At 44.8% G+C, this 22,823-nt stretch overlaps 1 protein-coding gene across 1 annotated transcript in view; it reads right to left on the reverse strand.

Moving 5' to 3' along the window:
• Positions 1 to 22,823, reverse strand: part of LOC140206259 (protein BCAP-like) — a 79,442-nt gene that overhangs the window by 48,648 nt on the left and 7,971 nt on the right. Inside the window, exons 4-6 of the mRNA XM_072274586.1 lie at positions 17,597 to 17,754; positions 14,519 to 14,645; positions 1,318 to 1,392 (exon numbers count right to left, since the gene is read on the reverse strand). Of these exons, the coding sequence (XP_072130687.1) occupies positions 1,318 to 1,392; positions 14,519 to 14,645; positions 17,597 to 17,754 (360 nt within the window). The remainder of the gene's footprint in view (positions 1 to 1,317; positions 1,393 to 14,518; positions 14,646 to 17,596; positions 17,755 to 22,823) is intronic.

Here is a 22,823-nt window from a genome sequence, read left to right on the forward strand (position 1 = left end):
GAAGAAGTTTGGTGTGGGCCCCAAATCCTAAGAACTTTCTATAGGGGCACAATTGAGAGCATCCTGACTGGCTGCATCGCTGCCTGGTATGGGAACTGTACTTCCCTCAATCGCAGGCCTCTGCAGAGAGTGGTGTGGACAGCCCAGTGCATCTGTAGATGTGAACTTCCCACTATTCAGGACATTTACAAAGACAGGTGTGTAAAAAGGGCCCAAAGGATCATTGGGGACCCAAGTTATCCCAACCACAATCTGTTCTAGCTGCTACCATCTGGGAAACAGTACCACAGCATAAAACCCAGGACTAGCAGGCTCTGGGACAGCTTCTTCCACCAGGCTATCAGATTGCTTAATTCATGCTGACACAACTGTATTTCTATGTTATATTGACTGTCCTGTTGTACATACTATTTATTATAAATTACAATAAATTGCACATTTAGACAGATGTAATGTAAAGATTTTTACTCCTCATGTATGTGAAGGATATAAGTAATAAAGTCAATTCAACTCAATTCAATACATATATAAAAAACTCATGTGAAAGAAGAATAGCAAGATCCTGATGAAGAGTCTCGGCCCAAAATGTCAACTGTTTATTCACCTCCATAGAAGCTGTGTGACCTGCTGAATTCCTCCAGCATTTTATGTGTGTTGCTTTAGTTTTTGGACTTGCTTGTTTTTATAGTAAGGGAGTGTTCATGGGTTCATGGACCATTTAGAAATCATGGCTGAGGGGAAGAAAGTGCTCCTAAAATGCTGAGTGTGGGTCTTCGTTCTCCTACACCTCCTCTCTGATGAGAGGAGGGAATGTCCTGGATAGTAAGGATCTTTAATGATGGATACCGCCTTCTTGAGCCATCGCTTTTTGAAGATGCTTTTTGAAGATGTTCTCGATCATGAGGAAGGTTGTATTCATTTGAAAGAACAAGAAACTGCCTTCTGTGCAAAGTCAATGACGAATAAGAAAACCAGTTTCCTTTCTGAATTCATTCGGATCATTACACCAATACTTAGGAATGCCAAATGTGAATGAATGAAGTATTTCAGAGTGACTTTATTTTTATTATTAATTTAGAGATACAGCACAGTAACAGGTCCTTCTGTTCCAATGAGGCATGTTATCCAATTACACCCATATGACCAATCAACTTACTAAACATCTTTGGAATGTGGGGAAAAGCCTGGGCACCTGGAGGAAACCCACATAATCATAGACTGTGCTGGAATTGAACCTAGGTCACTAGCGCTGGGATAATGTTCTACTATCTGCTATGTTACCATGCTGCCCTTGAACGATGAATGTAAAATACTCACAATATTTTCAGATTTGCTCCTCATCAGCTTTTGCATCAATACCTCCACTTGTATGCTGGTACAATCCATGCTTGGCTGTAAGGAAAAGCAAAAATTAGAGTGACTCTCCCTCACAAAGAAGTTGAAACCCCCTGGTTTCCATGGCTGTGTAAGTCTAGGGAAGACCCTCTCTGGTCCAGCCAAACCCATGTGATCGAGATGGCTCATCTCACCCCAAACCCCAGTTTGTGTGGATGCTGTGTAATTTACTACCCTGTTGCAAATTAGTGCCACAAAATGACAGACAGTACACTGCATACGATCAAAGGAATTATGTTTATGAATCTTAACTAAAGGTCTAGTAAAGAAAAACAAAAAGGGCCCATTTTAATTAAACAGTCAAATGTGCACAAGTTGGAGCTCAACGTTTCACCATATTCACTGATCCTCAATCAGTCTCGGCACCTGGCTTCATCCAATCATGGTCCCGCACCAGGTCGAATCCTACGACCTGTTCTCTCCAGCGTCTTCTCTGTTCATTTCCCGCCGAGCAAAAGCCCCGAGATCAACCTTAGTATCCTTCACCAAAAAAAACCTTCCCCCAGTTCCACTAACCTAATTGGATGGCACACATTCCTCATCATCCCTCATCTTCAGCAATAACCCAAACAGGCTGAAGGCAGAACAGACTGCTCTTACAGAACTGCTAACTGAAATACCTACAGCATAACAGTAAAGATGTGAACTAGGGCATTACACTCTCCCCTCACCACAAATAGACATGTCCTCATGACTTTGAAATATTTGTCATCTCATCATTAATAACACCGTTTTCAAAGGAATTTTGTGATGTCAGAACCTCCAATCCATTTGTAAATGGTAGTGACATATCTCACTCGGGGATTGTCGCAACACTCTGTTCCCTCAGTGCTACATTGGCCAGCCTATCTAGGAGTCTTCCGACTCTTTGAGACCCCCTAATTCCATCATCTACTTCTTCAGTTTCAGTCACTCCTTGGGAAACTTCAGGTCTACGTGGTGAGGCCTTCCCCGGTCTGTTACTCCTGCCTTCAGGCTACTCGGCTGAGCTCAGCTTCATTCCCAGTTACTTCAAAGCCCAGCCTCACTTCATGGTCCAGCTGCAACCCTGCCTGTCTCTCCCATGTTACCTGCCTCAGCGTGAGAAGGGTTGGAAATCTCTTCCTTAATTAGTGGGGAGTTAGCGCAAAGCAGCACGTACCGCACCCCCATTTCCTCATCCTCTGACTCCATATCCCATTCAGGGGCAGGGGTCGGGCTAATCCTTCCCGCTGCTGGTCCTTCAGTCTCCCCACAACGTCCTCTTATTAGGTGTAGGATCTGGGTCAGGTTCAGGGTCAACACGCACCTCTTGTCCCAAAGGTAGAAGGTGGTTCTAATGGAGAATCTTGACAGGCCCATTCTCATCCTCTGGTTTCACCCAGAAAGCTGGTACATTTGGCACCTGACTCTCCACTACAGAGGGAGTAGATGCCTAGCGGTCAGCCAACTTATGAAGATTCAGTCTCCAGGCATGAGTTTGGAGAACCTAGCCTTTTGATCATACCTCCTCTTATTTCCTTGATTCTGCTTGGTAGCAGAGAGCTCACTAATTGATAAGCCCTTTTCAGCTCCCTTCTCATATCAGATAGATACATACTTTAGATAAGTCTTCGGCCAAAGATCTTCCTCGCCAGTCCCAAAACAGAGGTCAACGGGCAATCGCGCCTCGCGCCCAAACACCATATAATATGGTGAGTACCCGGTAGCTTCATTCCGTGTACAGTTGTGGCAGTAGACCAGGTGTCCAATATGTTGACTCCATTTGTTCTTTTTGCTAATCTCCAAGGTTCCAAGCATGTCTAGCAAGGTCTGATTGAACCTCTCAGGTTGGGGATCACCCTACAGGTGATAAGGCCTAGTCCTTGACTTCTCGACTCCAAGCATGCTCAGTAACTCATATATAAGCCTACTCTTGAAATCCTGTCCCTGATTGCTACATACCTGCCTGGAGAGGCCATAATAAATGAAATACTTCTCCTATAACACTTTGGACATAGTGGACATCCCCTGATCCTTGGTAGGGAAGGCTTGTACATATCTCGTGTAGTGATCTGTAATAACCAAGACATTCATCATGTTGCTGGCATCTGGCTCTAATAACAGGAAATCCATTCACACTAAGTCAAGCAGCCCCGCATTCTGCAAGTCGGACAACGGAGCGCCTCTTGTAGGCAGCATCTTCTTCCGTATATATCGAATGCACGACTTGCAGTACTCTTCAACCTCTAGCTTCATTTGGGGCCAGTAGAACCGACCTCTGAGCAATCCATAGGTCTTCTCAATCCCCAAGTGGTCAGAATCATCGTGAAGTGACTTCAACACAATCCTCTGATACTTCTCAGGCAGAACCAGCTGGGAATGCCGAGGTTGGTCTGGAGGCAATATGACCTGTATAGGATCTGGTTCCTCAACTCGGATCTGGCTCCTCAACTCCAATCTAGGCCATTCTCTCAGTAATAGAGACACCGCAGAGTGTTTCATCTTGTCCACTTGGGCCATGCCCCCTTTCACAATCGCTGATTAAAAGGTACCACTGCCCAGGTCATCACACTAAGCAGCTGCCACTTTCCCAGGACTCAATTCCAGCAACTGCTTTTGTCTTCAGAACAGTCAGGTTGTAGAAAGCTTCAGAAGTTCCCAAATATCTACTGCTCTATTCTGCCTTTGCCTCTCCTCTACCTTCCCCGTGATGGAAAACTGGCACATGGCTTTCACTCCAGGAGCAGGAACGCTCTCCCACTCTCCGTCCCTGTCTAGCTCTCCATGCACACATCGGGACAGTGCATCGGCATCAATGTTCCTACTGCCCGGCTGGTAATTCAGGCTGAAATCATAGGCAGACCATGCTGCCAATCACCGATGACAATGGGCAGCTAATTTCACTGAGGTCAGAATATAAGGGATTGTTGTCCGTCCTCACCTCAAACTTGGCACCATATAGATAATCGCTTAAGCTTATGCACTGCAACACATTTCAATGCCAGGAACTGCAACCTGTGCTTGGGATAGTTTTGCTCAGAGGGTGTCAGACTCTGGCTGACAAGCGCAACAGGACTCAACCCTGTGCCCTGACCCTGATACAGGACACTACTTAAACCCTCTCTGCTGGCATCCGTATGCAGTACATACGGCAACCGGGGGTCTGCAAAAACCAGCACCGGCGCTTTTGTCAGCAGCTCCTTCAGCAACTGAAAGGCTTCTTCACATTTCGCATCTGATCTTGCTCCAAAAGGCTGTGAAGGGCTAAGATAATCTTTACCCTCCTCTCCTTTTGTCCTCCTCCCTTTCTTCCCCGGGGGGGGGGGGGGGAGGTCACCATACAGAAGCTGATGTAAAAGGTGACTCACTTTAGAGCAGTCCTTCACAAACCTCTGGATAGTACCCACAGAATCCAAGCAACGAACGCAGGATGCTCACAGTCTGGGGCCTGGCTAGGTTGTCTCCACCTGTATCTTAGACAGATCCATAGCTACTCCAATCCGTGAGACTATGTGCCCAATATAGTTGACAAACGCTTTACAGAACTGGCACTTGTCCAGGGAAAGTTTTAACCCTTCATCTTTCAGGCCGCACAGCACCTTCAGTAGCCTTGCTTCATGTTCTTCCAGGGTGGACCCAAACACTATAAGATCATCCAGGTACACCAACACGTCAAGCAAGTTCATATCTCCCACTGTTTTCTCCATGACATGCTGGAAAGTCGCTGGTGCTCCACATATGCCCTGGGGGATCCTTTCAAACTGGAAGGATCCCAGGGGACTCTTCTGTTTGTCTGCCTCACTCATGGGGATCTAATAATACCCACGCCTCAAGTCCAGCATGTTGAACAACTTTGCAACACCCGACAGCCCTGCGCATCTTTGATCCTCAAAACTGTATAATGGTCGAGGACTGTACGCCTGTTCAGAGTCCTATAGTCCACACACAACGATACCTTCTCATTCTTCTTTTTGGTCACCACTATTGGAGACACATAGGGGTTTCTGGACTCAGTGATGACCCCAGCTTCCTTCAGCTTCCGCAAATGCTGCCAAACGTTTTCCACCTCTGCAGGCGCCAGCCACCGCGAATTTTCTCTGAATGGGGTGTCCTCTGTCACCCGGAGGGTAGTGAGTGCTCTTGGAACAACCTACATCAATCTCATCAGTAGAAAAGACATCTTCCAGCTTCAACATCTTCTCTATCAACTTCCCCTTCCAACCTTTAGGTACTGGGGAGTCCCCAAAGTTGAATGACTTAGTAGTCAACTTATCCTTTTCGAAGAGTTTCTCCCTGACTAGTCTCACAGGGACACTAGAGATTACCATCACGGAAAAGAGACGCACCCCGCCTAAGCGTCACCTCCCTCTCTGTAGAGTTCCTGACAATCACTGCCATTCTGTTCACCTGTATAACCGAGGACTTCTGCATTTCGGGCCTCACCAGTACCTCAGCAGGTAAGCGTGACTCCTCTTCATGGTCTTCTGGAGTATCCACAAAGACAGCCTCGGCCTCAGGCATTCTGGGAAATTTAGGGTTTCCTGTCACTTTACCTACGTCCCCAGGCTGTAACGCGACTGGTTTTGACTGGGTGTACCACACAGTCCCTCATCTATGCTCATCATCCAGCCCAGTGCGGCCACACACTTCCTCAAAAGCACCTCAGAACACAGGGTGAATAGACAGTGTTTTCAGAAAGCTCTCTCCAACTCTCTCTTTGCTGGCTCCCACTAGCCTCCTCACAATAGGAGTATTTGTCCCCACAAGAATTGAAACTTCGTCCTTCTCAGTGGCGTCCGAACAAACCAGCACTAATGTATCAAGGACCTCAGCTACTCCCACATCTGCCTCCGAAAACTCCAGCTTCACTTACAAGTAACCACCATATGGATAGTCATCCGTACTAAGGCCCCAGATCTCTAGTGCACTGACTTGTGTCGATGGTAAATGTGTCAAATACTGGTTGTAAAATGAACGGTATAGCAAAGTAACCTGAGAGCCCGTGTCAAGTATGGCTCTAGCACAAGTACTCTCAATTTGTAGCAATACACTGGAGCTTGGCCCCACTAAACCTTCAGGAATAGGGCTTTTTTTCTTTAGGGTGCTGTTTGGTATATTGCTGGGAACATGTTCCCCCTGAGATGCCAGGCCATTCCCTCACTGGGTCTCCTCTAAGTTTCCCAATGTCTCTCCCCACTTAGGTATCCGGGGGCTCACTCTCGGAGGGGTTTCCCGTCTTTCACACTCCTGCCTGGTGTCTTTCTTCACCAGTCATTCCCCTTCTCGTGGGACCCCGGTCACTAGCAGCCCTCTGCTTAGTCCTTCCCCTCAGTGGGGTTCACCTCCCCATTGACTTTGTCATACAGGGTGACCACACCTGCCAAGAACAACCTGGTCATCTCAGTTCTCAACTCTGCTACGAACTCCTTTACCATTTCCTGGGGTGGGGTATCAGTGGTCACTCCAGCCAAGGGGGATACCACCGAGGACTGTACCCTGGTAACAGAGGGCTCCAGCACCTCCATCACATTTTCCTCCTCTGATCAGCTCAACAAACCACGGAGGTGGGGTGTGTCTTACAAGACACTCAGAGACCCAAAAAGATCATGTCTTGTGATCGCTATTTGGTCCATTCTTAACTGGTTCACCTCCACTGGTTGAATGGCCCCTCTACGCCGCAAGCAACTCTGCTGCCTCTCTAGCTGGAAAATTTCTCCCCCTTCTCCTGAAATATGTTCTGAAACCCCATCATAAGCTCCATTGGGCTTCCTGTCGTACCAAACACATTTTCTAGCACTTGCATGTATACTGCAGAAGTAGCAAAGGGGCTCTGTGTCTTTATGGATCTCACTATGTCAGCAGCCGGTCCCCTCAGACTCTCCACCAATCACTGCCTTCTTACATCATTAGATCACTGCCACTCATCCAGCATCAGAGAGGTCTGCTCTGCCCTACTCTCATACTCCTCTTTCCCCTCAGGGGTGGGCTTCACTCCTGAGAATACTCTCAGCCTACGATAACTAGGACCCCCCCGCCTGTGCACTGGGCCATTTATTCGCCACGGAGGTAAGGGCCGTTACCAACTCAGAATGCTGACCCCCTCGCTGGAGGACTCATTAGACCATTCCTTCCCCTCGCAGAAATGAGAGCAACCCGTCTTTGAAGTAATGTACAGATCGAAAAGGAGGAGGTCCTTGCTGTCTTGAGGAAAATTAAAGTGGATAAATCCCCGGGACCTGACAGGGTATTCCCTCGGACCTTGAAGGAGACTAGTGTTGAAATTGCGGGGGCCCTGGCAGAAATATTTAAAATGTCGCTGTCTACAGGTGAGGTGCCAGAGGATTGGAGAGTGGCTCATGTTGTTCCGTTGTTTAAAAAAAGGATCGAAAAGTAATCCGGGAAATTATAGGCCGGTGAGTTTAACGTCGGTAGTAGGTAAGTTATTGGAGGGAGTACTAAGAGACAGAATCTACAAGCATTTGGATAGACAGGGACTTATTAGGGAGAGTCAACATGGCTTTGTGTGTGGTAGGTCATGTTTGACCAATCTATTGGAGTTTTTCAAGGAGGTTACCAGGAAAGTGGATGAAGGGAAGGCAGTGGATGTTGTCTACATGACTTCAGTAAGGCCTTTGACAAGGTCCCGCATGGGAGGTTAGTTAGGAAAATTCAGTTGCTAGGTATACATGGAGGGGTGGTAAATTGGATTAGACATTGGCTCAATGGAAGAAGCCAAAGAGTGGTAGTAGAGAATTGCTTCTCCGAGTGGAGGCCTGTGACTAGTGGTGTGCCACAGGGATCAGTGCTGGGTCCATTGTTATTTGTCATCTATATCAATGATCTGGATGATAATGTGGTAAATCGAATCAGCAAATTTGCTGATGATACAAAGATTGGAGGTGTAGTAGACAGTGAGGAAGGTTTTCAGAGCCTGCAGAGGGACTTGGACCAGCTGGAAAAATGGGCTGAAAAATGGCAGATGGAGTTTAATACAGACAAGTGTGAGGTATTGCATGTTGGAAGGACAAACCAAGGTAGAACATACAGGGTTAATGGTAAGGCACTGAGGAGTGCAGTAGAACAGAGAGATCTGGGAATACAGATACAAAATTCCCTAAAAGTGGCGTCACAGGTAGATAGGGTCGTAAAGAGAGCTTTTGGTACATTGGCCTTTATTAATCGAAGTATTGAGTATAAGAGCTGGAATGTTATGATGAGGTTGTATAAGGCATTGGTGAGGCTGAATCTGGAGTATTGTGTTCAGTTTTGGTCACCAAATTACAGGAAGGATATAAATAAGGTTGAAAGAGTGCAGAGAAGGTTTACAAGGATGTTGCCAGGACTTGGAAAAGCTCAGTTACAGAGAAAGGTTGGATAGGTTAGGACTTTATTCCCTGAAGCGTAGAAGAATGAAGGGAGATTTGATAGAGGTATATAAAATTATGATGGGTATAGATAGAGTGAATGCAAGCAGGCTTTTTCCACTGAGGCAAGGGGAGAAAGAAACCAGAGGACATGGGTTAAGGTTGAGGGGGGGAAAAGTTTAAAGGAAATGTTAGGGGGGGCTTCTTCACACAGAGAGTGGTGGGAGTATGGAATGAGCTGCCAGATGAGGTGGTAAATGTGGGTTCTTTTTTAACATTTAAGAATAAATTGGACAGATACATGGATGGGAGGTGTATGGAGGGATATGGTCCATGTGTAGGTCAGTGGGACTAGGCAGAAAATGGTTCGGCACAGCCAAGAAGGGCCAAAAGGCCTGTTTCTGTGCTGTAGTTTTCTATGGTTTCTAAGTCTCCGCCCCCAGCCATGGGAAACTTGGCTTCTGACTTGGCAAGATCACCTACACTCCCCTCCTCCTGGAAAATATGGACAGCCCATGGCATCCTCTCTCCCGGGGCCCCAATAGTACCAGGCAGATCCACTGCTGTTACGTCCGCGCTAGTCTGAACTAAAACAAAGTCTTTGCCCGCCATTTTATCAAACCTCCACTCCATAATTGTAACTGCTCCTATTGCTTTAATAGTACTTAAAGTTTGAATTAACGATTCGTCGGGGATGCGAATGTCTACCCCACTCAATACACACACACATTCCTTACTGGTAACCCCATGGATTCACATCACCGCTCAACCCCTGCAGCGTCCATACCCACATATCTCACACTTTAACCAGACAATAGTTTAGCATAGGCTTAAACACACAACCACTGGCTCAATGCTCAGGGCAATCTCACAGCATCCAACGAAATTGATCCTGGATCCCATAATGAAACCCCCTGGTTTCCTTGACTGCATAAGTTTAGGGAAGATACTCTCCGGTCCCACCAAACCTGTTGGATTGAGATGGCTCCCCTACCTCAAACCCCAGTTTGTGTGGATGCTGTGTAATTTACAACCCTGGTACAAATTAGTGCTACAAAATGACAGACAGTACACTGCATACGATCAAAGGAATTATATTTATGAATCTTAATCAAAGGGTTAGTAAAGAAAAACAAAAAGGAAAGGGCCCATTCTAATTTAACAGTCAAATGTGCACAAGTTGGAGCTCAGTGCTTCACCATATTCCCTGATTCTCAGTCGATCTCGACACCTAGCTTCGACACCTGGCTTCATCCAATCACGGCCTGGGACCAGATCGAATCAGGCGACCTGTTCTCTCCAGCGACTTCTCTCTTCATCTCCCACTGAACAAAAGCCCCAAGACCAACCCAGTGTCCCTCACCAAAATAGAACCCCCCCCCCCAGTTCCACCATCCTAATTGGATGGCACACATTCCTCATCATCTCTTATCTTCAACAATACCCCAAAAAGGCTGAAAGCAGAACAGACTGCTCTTACAGAACTGCTAAATGAAATACCTACAGAATAACAGTAAAAATGTGAACCAGGGCTTTACACAGTACAGATACTAAAAACACTAGCTAAAATCTCATCAGGCTCATGTTACACGATTGCGGTAATTCTGAGTGGGAAATTGTTTCTCAACCACTGTACGTGGGACAACTCCTACTCTCGAGATTAATAACTCTTGCTGTACCTGACTGACAAAAGGATTGAAAGGCAATTTGTACACATTTAGTGAGCCTGTAAGAGAATTAAAGGGAATAGAAAGACTAGCTTTTACACAGTGCCCTTCAAGTCCTTTTCACTGTTCACAGAGCACGGCACTGGCCCTGGTCATTGCAACAATACATGAAAGAACATCACAAATTCCCTCTGCTCTGAAGTACCATGTTCAAGAAGGTAATTTTTTGTCCTATTTTGAATTCTAATTAGCCTCTCCATATCCTCCAACTTCAAAAGGGAATCATTAGAATTATTTTTATTGACAAAGATATTTCCATAGCAACAATGCACCTGTTACCACTCGATTCCACATGCTTTTGAGGGGCTGTTTAAACCTTTGATTAGCGATGGTGGAACTCCCTTTCTCCTCTAATAGCAAGTCCTTTACTCCTGCAAGTCTGTTAACCCCAAAAGTTGAAAACTTTATTTTATTCACAAGGGATACTGGGGCAAATACTTTCACAGAATTGTATAGAACATGCAGCAGGAAGACAGGGCATTCAGTCCAGATCAGTAAGTATACCTCTGACTCAAAATGATGGAGAAACTCAGCCAGGCAGGCAACACCAAGGGGGGAAATGAAGAGTCGATGTTTCATACCAGGACTCTTCATTATGACTGTGTAGGAAGAAGGCAGAAGCCTGAGCAAAAGGGTTAGGGGGTATGGGACGAGGAGCATGAGCTGGCAGGTGATAAGGGGATTCAGGTCATAAAGTCACAGAGCACTACAGCATATAAACAGGTCCTTCAGCCCATGTTATACATACCAAACTATTATTCTGCCAAGTCCCATTGATCTGCACCCAGACTATAGCCCTCTATACCCCTCCTATCCTCGTACTTATCCAAATTTCTCTTAAATATTGGTATCTGGCACTTCCACTGGCAGCTCATTCCACACACTCAACACCCTCTGAGTGAAGAGGTTCTCCCTCAGGTTTCCCTTAAATGTTTCACCTCTCTCCTTTAACCTTTGACTTCTAGGGATAAGGGAAGGCGATCAGCAGTGCCACACCCCCATCTCTTTTGCCTCCCACCCTGTCCTTTCTAAAACATCTATAGCCTGGCCTGGCACTCTAAGTAACTATTCCTGCCTCTGGACCATCCAAGTCTCTGTAATGGCCATAACACAATAGCTCCAAGTACTGATCCACGCTTTGAGCTCATCCACTTTGTTCATAATACTCCTTGCATTAAAATAGACACATCTCAAACCATCGGTCGGAGTGCATCCCTTCTCTATCACCTCTTGCACCATCTACAAGCTTTTTCTATTTGTGAGCCTTACTCCGTCTCTTCAGTTTGTTTCCCACACCCCAGCAATTCTAGTTTAAACTCTCTCCAATAACCTTAGCAAACCTCCCCACCAGGATATTCGTCCCCTTGGGATTCAAGTGCAACCCGCCCTTTTTGTACAGGTCACGCCTGCCCCAAAAGAGGTCCCAATGATTCAGAAATCTGAATCCCTGCCCCCTGCTCTAATCCCTCAGCCACGAATTCATCCTCCACCTCACTCTATTCCTATACTCACTGTCACGCGGCACAGGCAGTAATCCCTAGAATACTATCTTTGAGGTCTTGCTTCTCAACTTCCTTCCTAACTCCCTGTAGTCTGTTTTCAGGACCTCCTCCCTTTCCTACCTATGTCACCGGTACCATTATGTACCATGACCTCTGGCTGTTCATCTTCCCACTTAAGGATATTGTGGACGCGATCAGAAACATCCTGGACCCTGGCACCTGGGAGGCAAACTACCATCCGCGTTTCTTTCCTGCATCCACAGAATCACCTGTCTGACCCCCTAACTATGGGGTTCCCTATTACTGCGGCCTTCTTCCTTTCCCTACTCTTCTGAGCCACAGGGTCAGTCTCTCTGCCAGAGGTGCGGCCACTGTTGCTTCCCCCAGATAGGCCATTCCCCCCAACAGTACTGAAACAGGAGTACTTATTGTTAAGGGGGACAGCCACTGGGGTACTCTCTAATATCTGCCTCTTTCCCTTCCCTCTCCTGACTGTTACCCACTTATCTGTCTCCCGAAGCCCTGGTGTGACTGCTTGCCTATAGCTCCTCTCTATCACCTCCTCACCTTCCCTGACCAGACGAAGGTCATCGAGCTGCAGCTCCAGTTTCCTAACACAATCCTTAAGGAACCGCAACTCGATGCACCTGGCGCAGATGAGGCCATCCAGGAGGCTGGGAGTCTACCGCACTTCCCACATCTGACACCCAGTACAGAACACCGGCCTCACAGATATACTTCCTGCTTCTATTCTTCAAAGACCCGTTATCACCAAAACCCCGTTGAACCAAAGCCCTCCTACTCTGTCGCCCGCTCTGTAAAGCTGTCTCCTTTTAAACTTTGTGCCAGTCTAAATCACTGACATCCACGTGCTTGCGTAGTCATCCCTTGAGAGGCTATATTTGATCTAGTATTGGAAAATGAACTTGGTCAGGTGTCAGATCTCTTGGTGGGAGAGCATTTTGGAGGTAGTGATCACAACTCTATCTCCTTTACCATAGCGCTGGAGAGGGATAGGAGCAGACAATTTGGGAAAACATTTAATTGGGGTGGGGGAAATATGATGCTGTTAGGCAGGAACTTGGGAACATAAAATGGGAGCTGATGTTCTCAGGGAAATGCACGGCAGAAATGTGGCAAATGTTCAGGAAACATTTGAGTTCCTTTGAGGCAGGGAAGAGATGGTAGAGTAAAAGAACCGTGGTGTACAAAGAATGTAGAAAATCTTGTTAAGATGAAAAGAAAAGCTTATGAAAGGTTCAAGAAAGAAGGTACTGTTAGAGCTGGAGAAAATTTCAAGGGTACCAGGAAGAAGCTCAAGAATGAAATTAGGAGAGCTAGAAGGGGCCAAGAGAAGGCCTTGGCGAGCAGGATAAAGGAAAACCCCAAGGCATTCTACAAGTATGTGAAGAGCAAGAGAATGAGCCATGTGAAATGTTTTCTGCCACGTAGGCGTTTTCCCATGGCGGAAATGGCTAACACAAGGAGGCATAGTTTTGGGCTGCTTGGAAGTAGGTACAAGGGGGATGTCGAGGTAAGTTTTTCCACACAGAGGTGGTCTATTTTATCACTGTCAGTGAAGGTGGTAGAGGGATACAATAGGGTCTTTTAAGATACTCTTAGATAGGTACATGGAGCTTAGAAAAATAGAGGGCTACGCGGTAGGGAAATTCTAGGCAGTTTCTAGAGTAGATTACATGGTTGGCATGACATTGTGGGCTGAAGGGCCTGTAATGTGCTGTAGATTTCTATGTTTCTATGAATCCTGCACAAGGACTTCCAAGTCCCTTTGCACCTCTGATTTTTGAATTTTTGCCCTGTTTAGAAAATACTTTGCACCTTTATTCTTTCTACCAACATGGAAACCATGCTGACTTTGGTCTATTTTATCACGTGCATGCAAGTACTCTGAAGTCTCGTTCTTAATAATGGACTCCAACATCCTCCCAACCATTGAAGTCAGGTTAATTGCCCTATGAATTCATTTCTTCTACCTTCCTCCCTTCTCGAAGAGTGGAGTGACATTTGCAATTTCCTAGTCCACTGGAATCTACTGATTCTTGAAAGATTACTACTAGTGCCCCCGCAATCTCTACAGCATCCTCTTGCTACGCACTCTAATCCTCCCAGATACACTCATCTTCTGTATTTTTCACACCTTCTCCAAGTCTATGCTCTCTCAGCCATCATTCTGCAATGTCCTTTTTCCTGCCACCAAAGACTTCTCCCTCTCTAGTCTCTCCTTCCCTCTCACTCTGTCGGTCTTGTACAATTATGTCCCTAGCTTCTATGCAGCACCCATCTATGAACTACTGAAAATTCAAAATAAAAACAGAAAATACCGGAGATACTTAGGTCATAAGTCAGGATCAGTTGAGAGTGAAACTTTAATCAGAGCTGTAAAGTAAGGAAACATACTAGTTATCCCTAGCCTTTCGTGCTTTCATCTGTCAAGTGGTTTAATTGGCCTTAGTCATAGCCACATGGAGCCAGCAAGTACCAAGTAGTTTGCTGTACAAGTTGACACTCTGAATGGCTTTCTCAGTTACCTGTTGTACTTTATGCGCACCTGCATTAACTCTGCAATGGAATTCTTTAGTGTTGCCACTTGCTTTGCTGCAGCTATGCATGTTGCTTCAGCTTCTTTTAATGCCTTTGACAGCTTGCTCTCTTCAGCAAGACCTTTTCTTTCCATCCTAAACAGTGACAAAAGATTCATCAGTGAGGATTCAAATCACACACCTGTCGGTAACACATTAACTCCAAAATGACTGAAAGTTTAACCAATAAACACATTTCATATTGTGCACTAGACAGTCCGTTTTAATTGTGTTTGTGTATCTCACCTACTGATTGTACTGTTTCAGTTTTCTGAAGCTGCAGGTTTGGAAAGGATGGTTACTTTTTCAACATTCACAAACTTACTTTTCCAAGCTTAAGGTATAAAGCTCTGTCTAACTCATCTCTTTAGACAAATCCTTCACCACAGATTTAAATACAGCTGATCAATGGTGCAACTGCATTTTCCTTTTGGTATTGAGATCAAAACAAAACATGGTCCTTCTAAAGTTCTCACCAAAACCCTGTACCTTGAAAAGAAGACATCCCTTATTTGTGCACCAATCCCTTTGCAATAAAGACCAAAATACCAACATGAAGCTGTCCCTGATGTCCCTTTTAAATCTCTTGCCTCCGATCTTAAATCTATATCTCAGATTTTTTAGCACCCCATTCCTGGAAAACTGACTAAGTACATTCACCCTGTCTATGGCTCTCATGATCTTGTATATCTCTATCTCCTATGTCTCAGCGATTAAAGTCCTAGTCAGAATCAAAACCAGAATCAGGTTTAATAACACCAGCATATGTCGTGAAATTTGTTGTTATGCAGCAGCAGTACATTGCAATATTGTGAATTAAAATATATATACATTGTTAAATAGTTAAATTAAATAAATCATGCAAAAAAGTAGTCCATGGGTTCAATGTCCATTCAGAAATCTGATGGTAGAGGGGAAGAAACTGTACCTGAGTCACTGAGTGTGTGCCTTTATGCTCCTGTACCTCCTCCTTGATGGCGGCAATGAGAAGAGGGCATGACCTGGGTGATGGTGGTCCTTAATGATGGATTACTCCCATTACTTTTTGAAGGTGTCCTGGATGCTATGGAGGCTAGTGCCCATGATGGAGCAGGCTGAATTCACAACTTTCTGCCTATCCTCTCCTTGTACTCAGGCCCCTAAGTCCAGGCAACACCCTGGTAATTTTTTTCTGTACTCTTTCTGGTTTAATAATGTCTTTCCTATAATATTTACCAAAACCGTACATTGCACTCCAAGGTCAGCCCCACCCATGTCTTATGTAACTACAACACAACTCCCCAGCTCTTGTACTCAATGCTCTGATTGATAAAAACCAGAATGCCAGATACTTTTCTGCTGTGACCCCACTTTCAGTGAACTATGCACTTGCTCTCCCAGGTGCCTCAGTTCCATAACACTACCAGGAGCCTTACCATTCACTATACAAGTCCCATACAGGTTAATCTCCCAAAATGCAATGCTTTACATTTACCTGGATTGAAAGCCAGTTCTCAGCTCACGTAATTAGCTAATCAATAACTACTCCCCTTGTAGTTTTTCATATTCTTCTGCACCACCTATAACACCAACTATCTTAGTATTAATCCGTAAGCTTACGAACTATGCTTTCTACCTTCACATCCAAATCATTTATATAAATTACAAACAACAATCTATCTGGCACACCACTAGACCCAGGTCTCCAGACTGAGAAACAACCCTTCGCCCTCTGCTTCCAACCAATGAGCCAACTATGAATCCAATCTGCTATCTCCACCTGGGATCGCATGCATCCAAAACAACCTGCCATCAGAGGCCTTGCGAAGACCTTACTAAAGTCTATATGAACAACATCCATTTCACTACCCTCTTGGTTACCTTCTCAGAGAACTCCAAGGGATTTGTCAGACACGACTTCCCAATTACAAAGCTATGCTGACAGTCCCAAATCAGATCCATTCTGTCTATATCACCTCCCAGCTCTCCATTATTAGATCACAAGATGATCACTAATGTCTCCACTCTCTCTTTGGCCACTTTTTTATTGACCCCCTGGGACACAGGCTACAGGGTCCAGGGAGTTTGATTTATTTTAGTTCTTTAATTTCTCCAGTGCAATTGTTTCAGCGTTAGTAGCTTCTCACTATTCATTCCACTCCAGTTTTACAGCTTCTGCGGGAGCTATTAGTTCAATCACTTTGCCACCTTATTGTTCCCTTGAAGGCACACACATTTATTTTTACTTTCTTTCTGTGGAATTTTACTTCTTCTTAGTTTACTCATACAATCTTTCCCTCCTTTTGAAATCTGTAGTCATTTTCCAGTGCTCCTCAAAATTTATTATTCTTCTTACCAGTTGTTTAAGAGCCTTTCAATTGAATGCCAGATTATCATCTTAAACTATCCTGGAACAGATTCCTTTTTTTTTTGTGGAGTTTATGTTTCTCACCAAAGAGTGCATTATTTGAATACTAGTTAAAATATCAGACAACCTAATTTCTTATTGATCCATTTAAGTGCTGGGCTGAATTGGAAAGGTCAGGTACAGGTCGAATTGAGACGGCAGAGCCCAGCCCTGAGAGATATTGAAACGGCAGGACCTGGGTTCAAGACAAGAAATGACAAGGGGTTTGGACAATTTAAGTGCCAGGCCAGATTGAAAAGGTCAGGGCGTTGGGGCTAGAGGTGAGCGATGGGCCAGTTCAGCTCGCTGCACCGCAAAGTTTATTTGTCTCTGCGTTGGCCTGTAACTAACAGGCCCCTGAATCAACTGCAACAATGGCTGGGTTTGTGGCTGTGGATTCACTTTCATGGATTTCGGTTCTGAATGTTATTTGCTTATTTTTATTGCTTGAACAATTTCTTCCCCCTGCGCATTGGGTGTTTGACGGCCTTCTTTTTTAAAAATGGGTTCTATTGGGTTTCTTTGTTTTGTGGCTACCTGTAAGGAGATGAATCTGAAAGTTGTATATAGTATACAGAACATACTTTGATAATAAATGTACTTGGAACTTAAAGCATTCTCTTTTACATTGCATTATCGCACAAAAGACAAACATAATTACCCTTTCAAGTCCAGTTCTTGTAACTTTTCAAAGGTCTGCCAGAAAGCTCCATCTTTATTGCTTATTCGTGACTGTTCAGCTTCAAAGTCTTCAGCCACGCATTTTGATTTACTGGAGATGTCCAAGTCTTCCTCAAGTAGTTCATTTGATGTGTTCAGCTTTTGTGGGGGAAATTTTAACCATTTGTTTTAGAGGTTACAAAGGCAAATGTAGTCAATTACCCCAAATGATTTACAATACATTTGTTGTTTACTATGCAGCAAATACTGAGGTGTCTTTTTGCTCCGTACACCTTCAGATTCAAGCTATTACATCATGCTTCATCAGGGACTATTCTCCAATCAAAGGCTCAAGTGGAAAATGCAACTAATTAGCTAGCACTACCTGAGGCAATATTATCCAAGAATCTCATCAATCTATTTTTTAAAATGAAAAATTATCAAAACATACTTAATTTTTCAGTTGTTTCAAGTATTCCATTACTCTGTCAATCTGCTGCCCACACTGATTCATTTGCTCACAAATATTTGCTTCCTCATTAAAGCTTGCATTACTGGAATGGTAAAGTGTTTTCTATCCTTTTCTATCTTTTCCATCCTGCCAGGAGTGGCTTTAAGAGCTTATGCTGGTCTCTGAATTTTAAAGTGATAAATATTATATGAATCATGCGCAATGCAATTTTAATTAAAAATTATAAATATTAGAATTTACTGTATTTTGCACCCTCTTAAAAATACATTCAAGTGTGCTAAGAAAATACTCCAATTAAACAATAATATAGTTTCCCATATACTCAAAGTATTCACATGAAAAAATTCTCAGATTAAGTATTAAACTAGGTTAGTGTACAAGTATTAAACTAGGTTCATGTACATTGAAATATACAGTGAAATGCATTGTTTGCATTGACGGAGTGCGGGAAGCAAGGGTTGCCATGCTTTCAAGTGTCCACAACTCACTGACACGAACCTGTATATCTTTCGAATGTGTGACAAAATTGGAACAGCTGGAGGAAACCCATGAGTTCTGGGGGAGAACGTATTAACTCCTTGCAGGCAACAGTGGGAATTGAACCCCCGATCGGTGATTGCTGACAGTGTAAGGCATTGTGCTGACCACTGCAGTACCATACCATCTTATTAATTGAGGATACTAAATTAAAGAGAACTTTCAACAAATCAATTCAGGAGACATTTCTCTGTCCTCTGGTTTTGATTATGGGACATTGACATTAAGGGCAGCTACACTGAATAGCAATGTTTAAATCACAGCAAGATGAAAAGGAACATAACAAGAGGAAAGTTCAAAGTAAACATGAAGAAATCTGCAGATGCTGGAATTTCAAGCAACACACATAAAAGTTGCTGGTGAACGCAGCAGGCCAGGCAGCATCTATAGGAAGAGGTACAGTCGACGTTTCGGGCCGAGACCCTTCGTCAGGACTAACTGAAAGAAGAGCTAGTAAGAGATTTGAAAGTAGGAGGGGGAGGAGGAGATCCAAAATGATAGAAGACGGGAGGGGGAGGAATGGAGCCAGGAGCTGGACAGTTGATTGGCAAAATGGTCATGATCGAGGGGTAAATAAGAGGATAGGACATCAACCACCTCGACTTCACCGCACCTTGTTCCCATTCCAACCTCACTCCTTCTGAATGCTCTGCTCTCCACTCCCTCCGCACCAATACTAACCTTACTATAAAACCCGCCGATGAGGGGGGTGCTGTTGTAGTCTGGCGCACTGACCTCTACCTTGCCGAGCCACAGCGACAACTCACGGATACCTCCTCTTATTTACCCCTCGATCATGACCCCACTAAGGAGCACCATGCCATTGTCTCCCACACCATCACCAACTTTATCCGCTCAGGGGATCTCCCATCCACTGCTACCAACCTTATAGTTCCCACACCTCGCACTTCGCGTTTCTACCTCCTACCCAAGATCCACAAACCTGCCTGTCCTGGTAGACCCATTGTCTCAGCTTGCTCTTGCCCCACCGAACTCATTTCTGCATACCTCGACACTGTTTTATCCCCCCCTTGTTCAATCCCTTCCTACCTATGTTCATGACACTTCTCACGCTCTGAAACTTTTCGATGATTTTAAGTTCCCTGGCCCCCACCACTTTATTTTCACCATGGAAGTCCAGTCCCTATATACTTCCATCCCCCATCAGGAAGGTCTCAAAGCTCTCCGCTTCTTTTTGGATTCCAGACCTAACCAGTTCCCCTCTACCACCACTCTGCTCCGTCTAGCGGAATTAGTCCTTACTCTTAATAATTTCTCCTTTGGCTCCTCCCACTTCCTCCAAACTAAAGGTGTAGCCATGGGCACCCGTATGGGTCCTAGCTATGCCTACCTTTTTGTTGGGTTTGTGGAACAATCTATGTTCCAAACCTATACTGGTATCTGTCCCCCACTTTTCCTTCGTTACATCGACGACTGCATTGGTGCTGCTTCCTGCACGCATGCTGAGCTCATTGACTTCATTAACTTTGCCTCCAACTTTCACCCTGCCCTCAAGTTTACCTGGTCCATTTCCGACACCTCCCTCCCCTTTCTAGATCTTTCTGTCTCTATCTCTGGAGACAGCTTATCTATGGATGTCTACTATAAGCCTACTGACTCTCACAGCTATCTGGACTATTCCTCTTCTCACCCTGTCTCTTGCAAAAATGCCATCCCCTTTTCGCAATTCCTCCGTCTCCGCCGCATCTGCTCTCAGGATGAGGCTTTTCATTCCAGGATGAGGGAGATGTCCTCCTTTTTTAAAGAAAGGGCCTTCTCTTCCTCCACCATCAATTCTTCGCTCAAACGCATCTCCCCCATCTCACGCACATCTGCTCTCATTCCATCCTCCCGCCACCCCACTAGGAATAGGGTTCCCTTTGTCCTCACTTACCACCCCACCAGCCTCCGGGTCCAACACATAATTCTCTGTAACTTCCGCCACCTCCAACGGAATCCCACCACGAAGCACATCTTTCCCTCCCCCCCCCCCCCGCTTTTCCCAGGGATCGCTCCCTATGCGACTCCCTTGTCCATTCGTCTCCCCCCATCCCTCCCCACCAATCTCCCTCCTGGCACTTACCCTTGTAAGTGGAACAAGTGCTACAGATGCCCTTACACTTCCTCCCTCACTACCATTCAGGGCACCAAACAGTCCTTCCAGGTGAGGCAACACTTCACCTGTGAGTCGGCTGGGGTGATATACTGCGTCCGGTGCTCCCGATGTGGCCTTCTATATATTGGCGAGACCCAACGCAGACTGGGAGATCGTTTCGCTGAACGCCTATGCTCTGTCCGCCAGAGAAAGCAGGATCTCCCAGAGGCCACACATTTTAATTTCATGTCCCATTCCCATTCTGACATGTCTATCCATGGCCTCCTGTACTATAAAGATGAAGCCACACTCAGGTTGGCGGAACAACACTTTATATTCCGTCTGGGTAGCCTCCAACCTGATGGCATGAACGTTGACTTCTCTAACTTCCGCTAATGCCCCACCTCCCCCTCGTACCCCATCCGTTATTTATATACACACATTCTTTTTCTCTCTCCTTTTTCTCCCTCTGTCCCTCTCACTATACCCCTTGCCCATCCTCTAGCCTCCCCCCCCACCCCTTTTCTTTCTCCCTAGGCCTCCTGTCCCATGATCCTCCCATATCCCTTTTGCCAATCAACTGTCCAGCTCTTGGCTCCATCCCTCCCCATCCTGTCTTCTCCTATCATTTCAGATCTCCCCTCCCCCTCCCACTTTCAAATCTCTTACTAGCTCTTCCTTCAGTTAGTCTTGACGAAGGGTCTCGGCCTGAAACGTCGACTGTACCTCTTCCTATAGATGCTGCCTGGCCTGTTGCGTTCACCAAAGTTCAAAGTAAATTTGATTTTCAAAGCACATGTACGTCACCACGGAGAACCCCGAGATTTTTTTTTGTGGGCATTCTCAATTAATCTATTAAATAGTTACTATAACAGAATAAATGAAAGACCACCCAATTAGAGTGTTCAACTGGAGTACAGAAGACAACACACTGTGTAAATGCAAATATAAATAAGTAAACAATCGATATTGAAAACATGAGATGAATTGTTCTTGAAAGTGAGATATTGCTCATGTGGGCTATCAGCACCAACAGTAACTTTTGGACTCAAATGATATGCCTCTATGCTCTAAATATTATGATATTTTTCTTTTATTTGACCAGATTGTTGCTTTCTCATGTATTTGTCTTCCTGTCAATGCAATAATTATAATTAATTAGGACTTCCTTTGGGTGCTTCGGTTTTCTCTCACATTCCAAAACCATACGAGTTAGTAATTTGTGGGTATGTTCTGTTGGTGCCTAAAACATGGTTTCCTTGGATTGTGTTGATTCTTGATGCAAAAAGATGCAGAAAACTGTATGCTTTGATGTACATGTGACAAATAAAGCTTATCTTTAACTTCGTCCCAGTTCTAGTCTTGGTCAAGTGTATCCCCGCTGTGATGGATATTCACTCTCCAGGGCCACTTGGCCTTTTTTGCCTCGCTCAGCTGACACTTATAGGGATCAAAGAGTTGTTTTTGAGTAAGGCAAACTGCCAACCAATATTGTTTGTTCAGCTTCTTGTCATACACAGTTCTTAACGTAAATAGCAAGCAATGATCAGTCTGAAGTTAAAAGGAGAGCTTTGCAAACAAGTAGGACTATCTGTAGTACACAGAATAGTGGCCAACACAGAGCTGGTTGCTTAGGAAATGCAGTGTAAGGCAACTGGGATTATTTTAATTTTAATTGGCTTGCTCAAACTAGACAAAGTTGGTTAAGTTACTTAGTTCAAGGAAGCTTGCAGACCAGATTGATACTATCACTTAGCACATCAAATAGTCACACAGAAGGGTTTTGGCCTAAAACGTCGACTGTACCCTTTTCCCGAGGGGTTGCCTGCCCTGCTGAATTCCTCCAGCATTTTGTGCGTGTTGCTTGAATTTTCTCTTGTTTGTGATCTATTAGTAGATGGTAGGTTTCTGTATTCAGAGAGTCAGCTTTCAGCGTTAGTTGTAGGTAACTGGGAACTCTGTCTCCAGCTGTTTTTAGATTGTTTGTGTAAAAGGTTATTGAAAAAAATATCATATGCTAATCACCTAGTGGCAGAAAAAACTGTAAATGAAGAGAGCTGTCAGGCTTATTAGGAACAGTCAGGGATCAATAAGATGAATGACAAAAAGATGGGATGACGAGAA

This window comes from Mobula birostris, chromosome 12, assembly GCF_030028105.1.
Source record: "Mobula birostris isolate sMobBir1 chromosome 12, sMobBir1.hap1, whole genome shotgun sequence".
NCBI lineage: Eukaryota > Metazoa > Chordata > Chondrichthyes > Myliobatiformes > Myliobatidae > Mobula > Mobula birostris.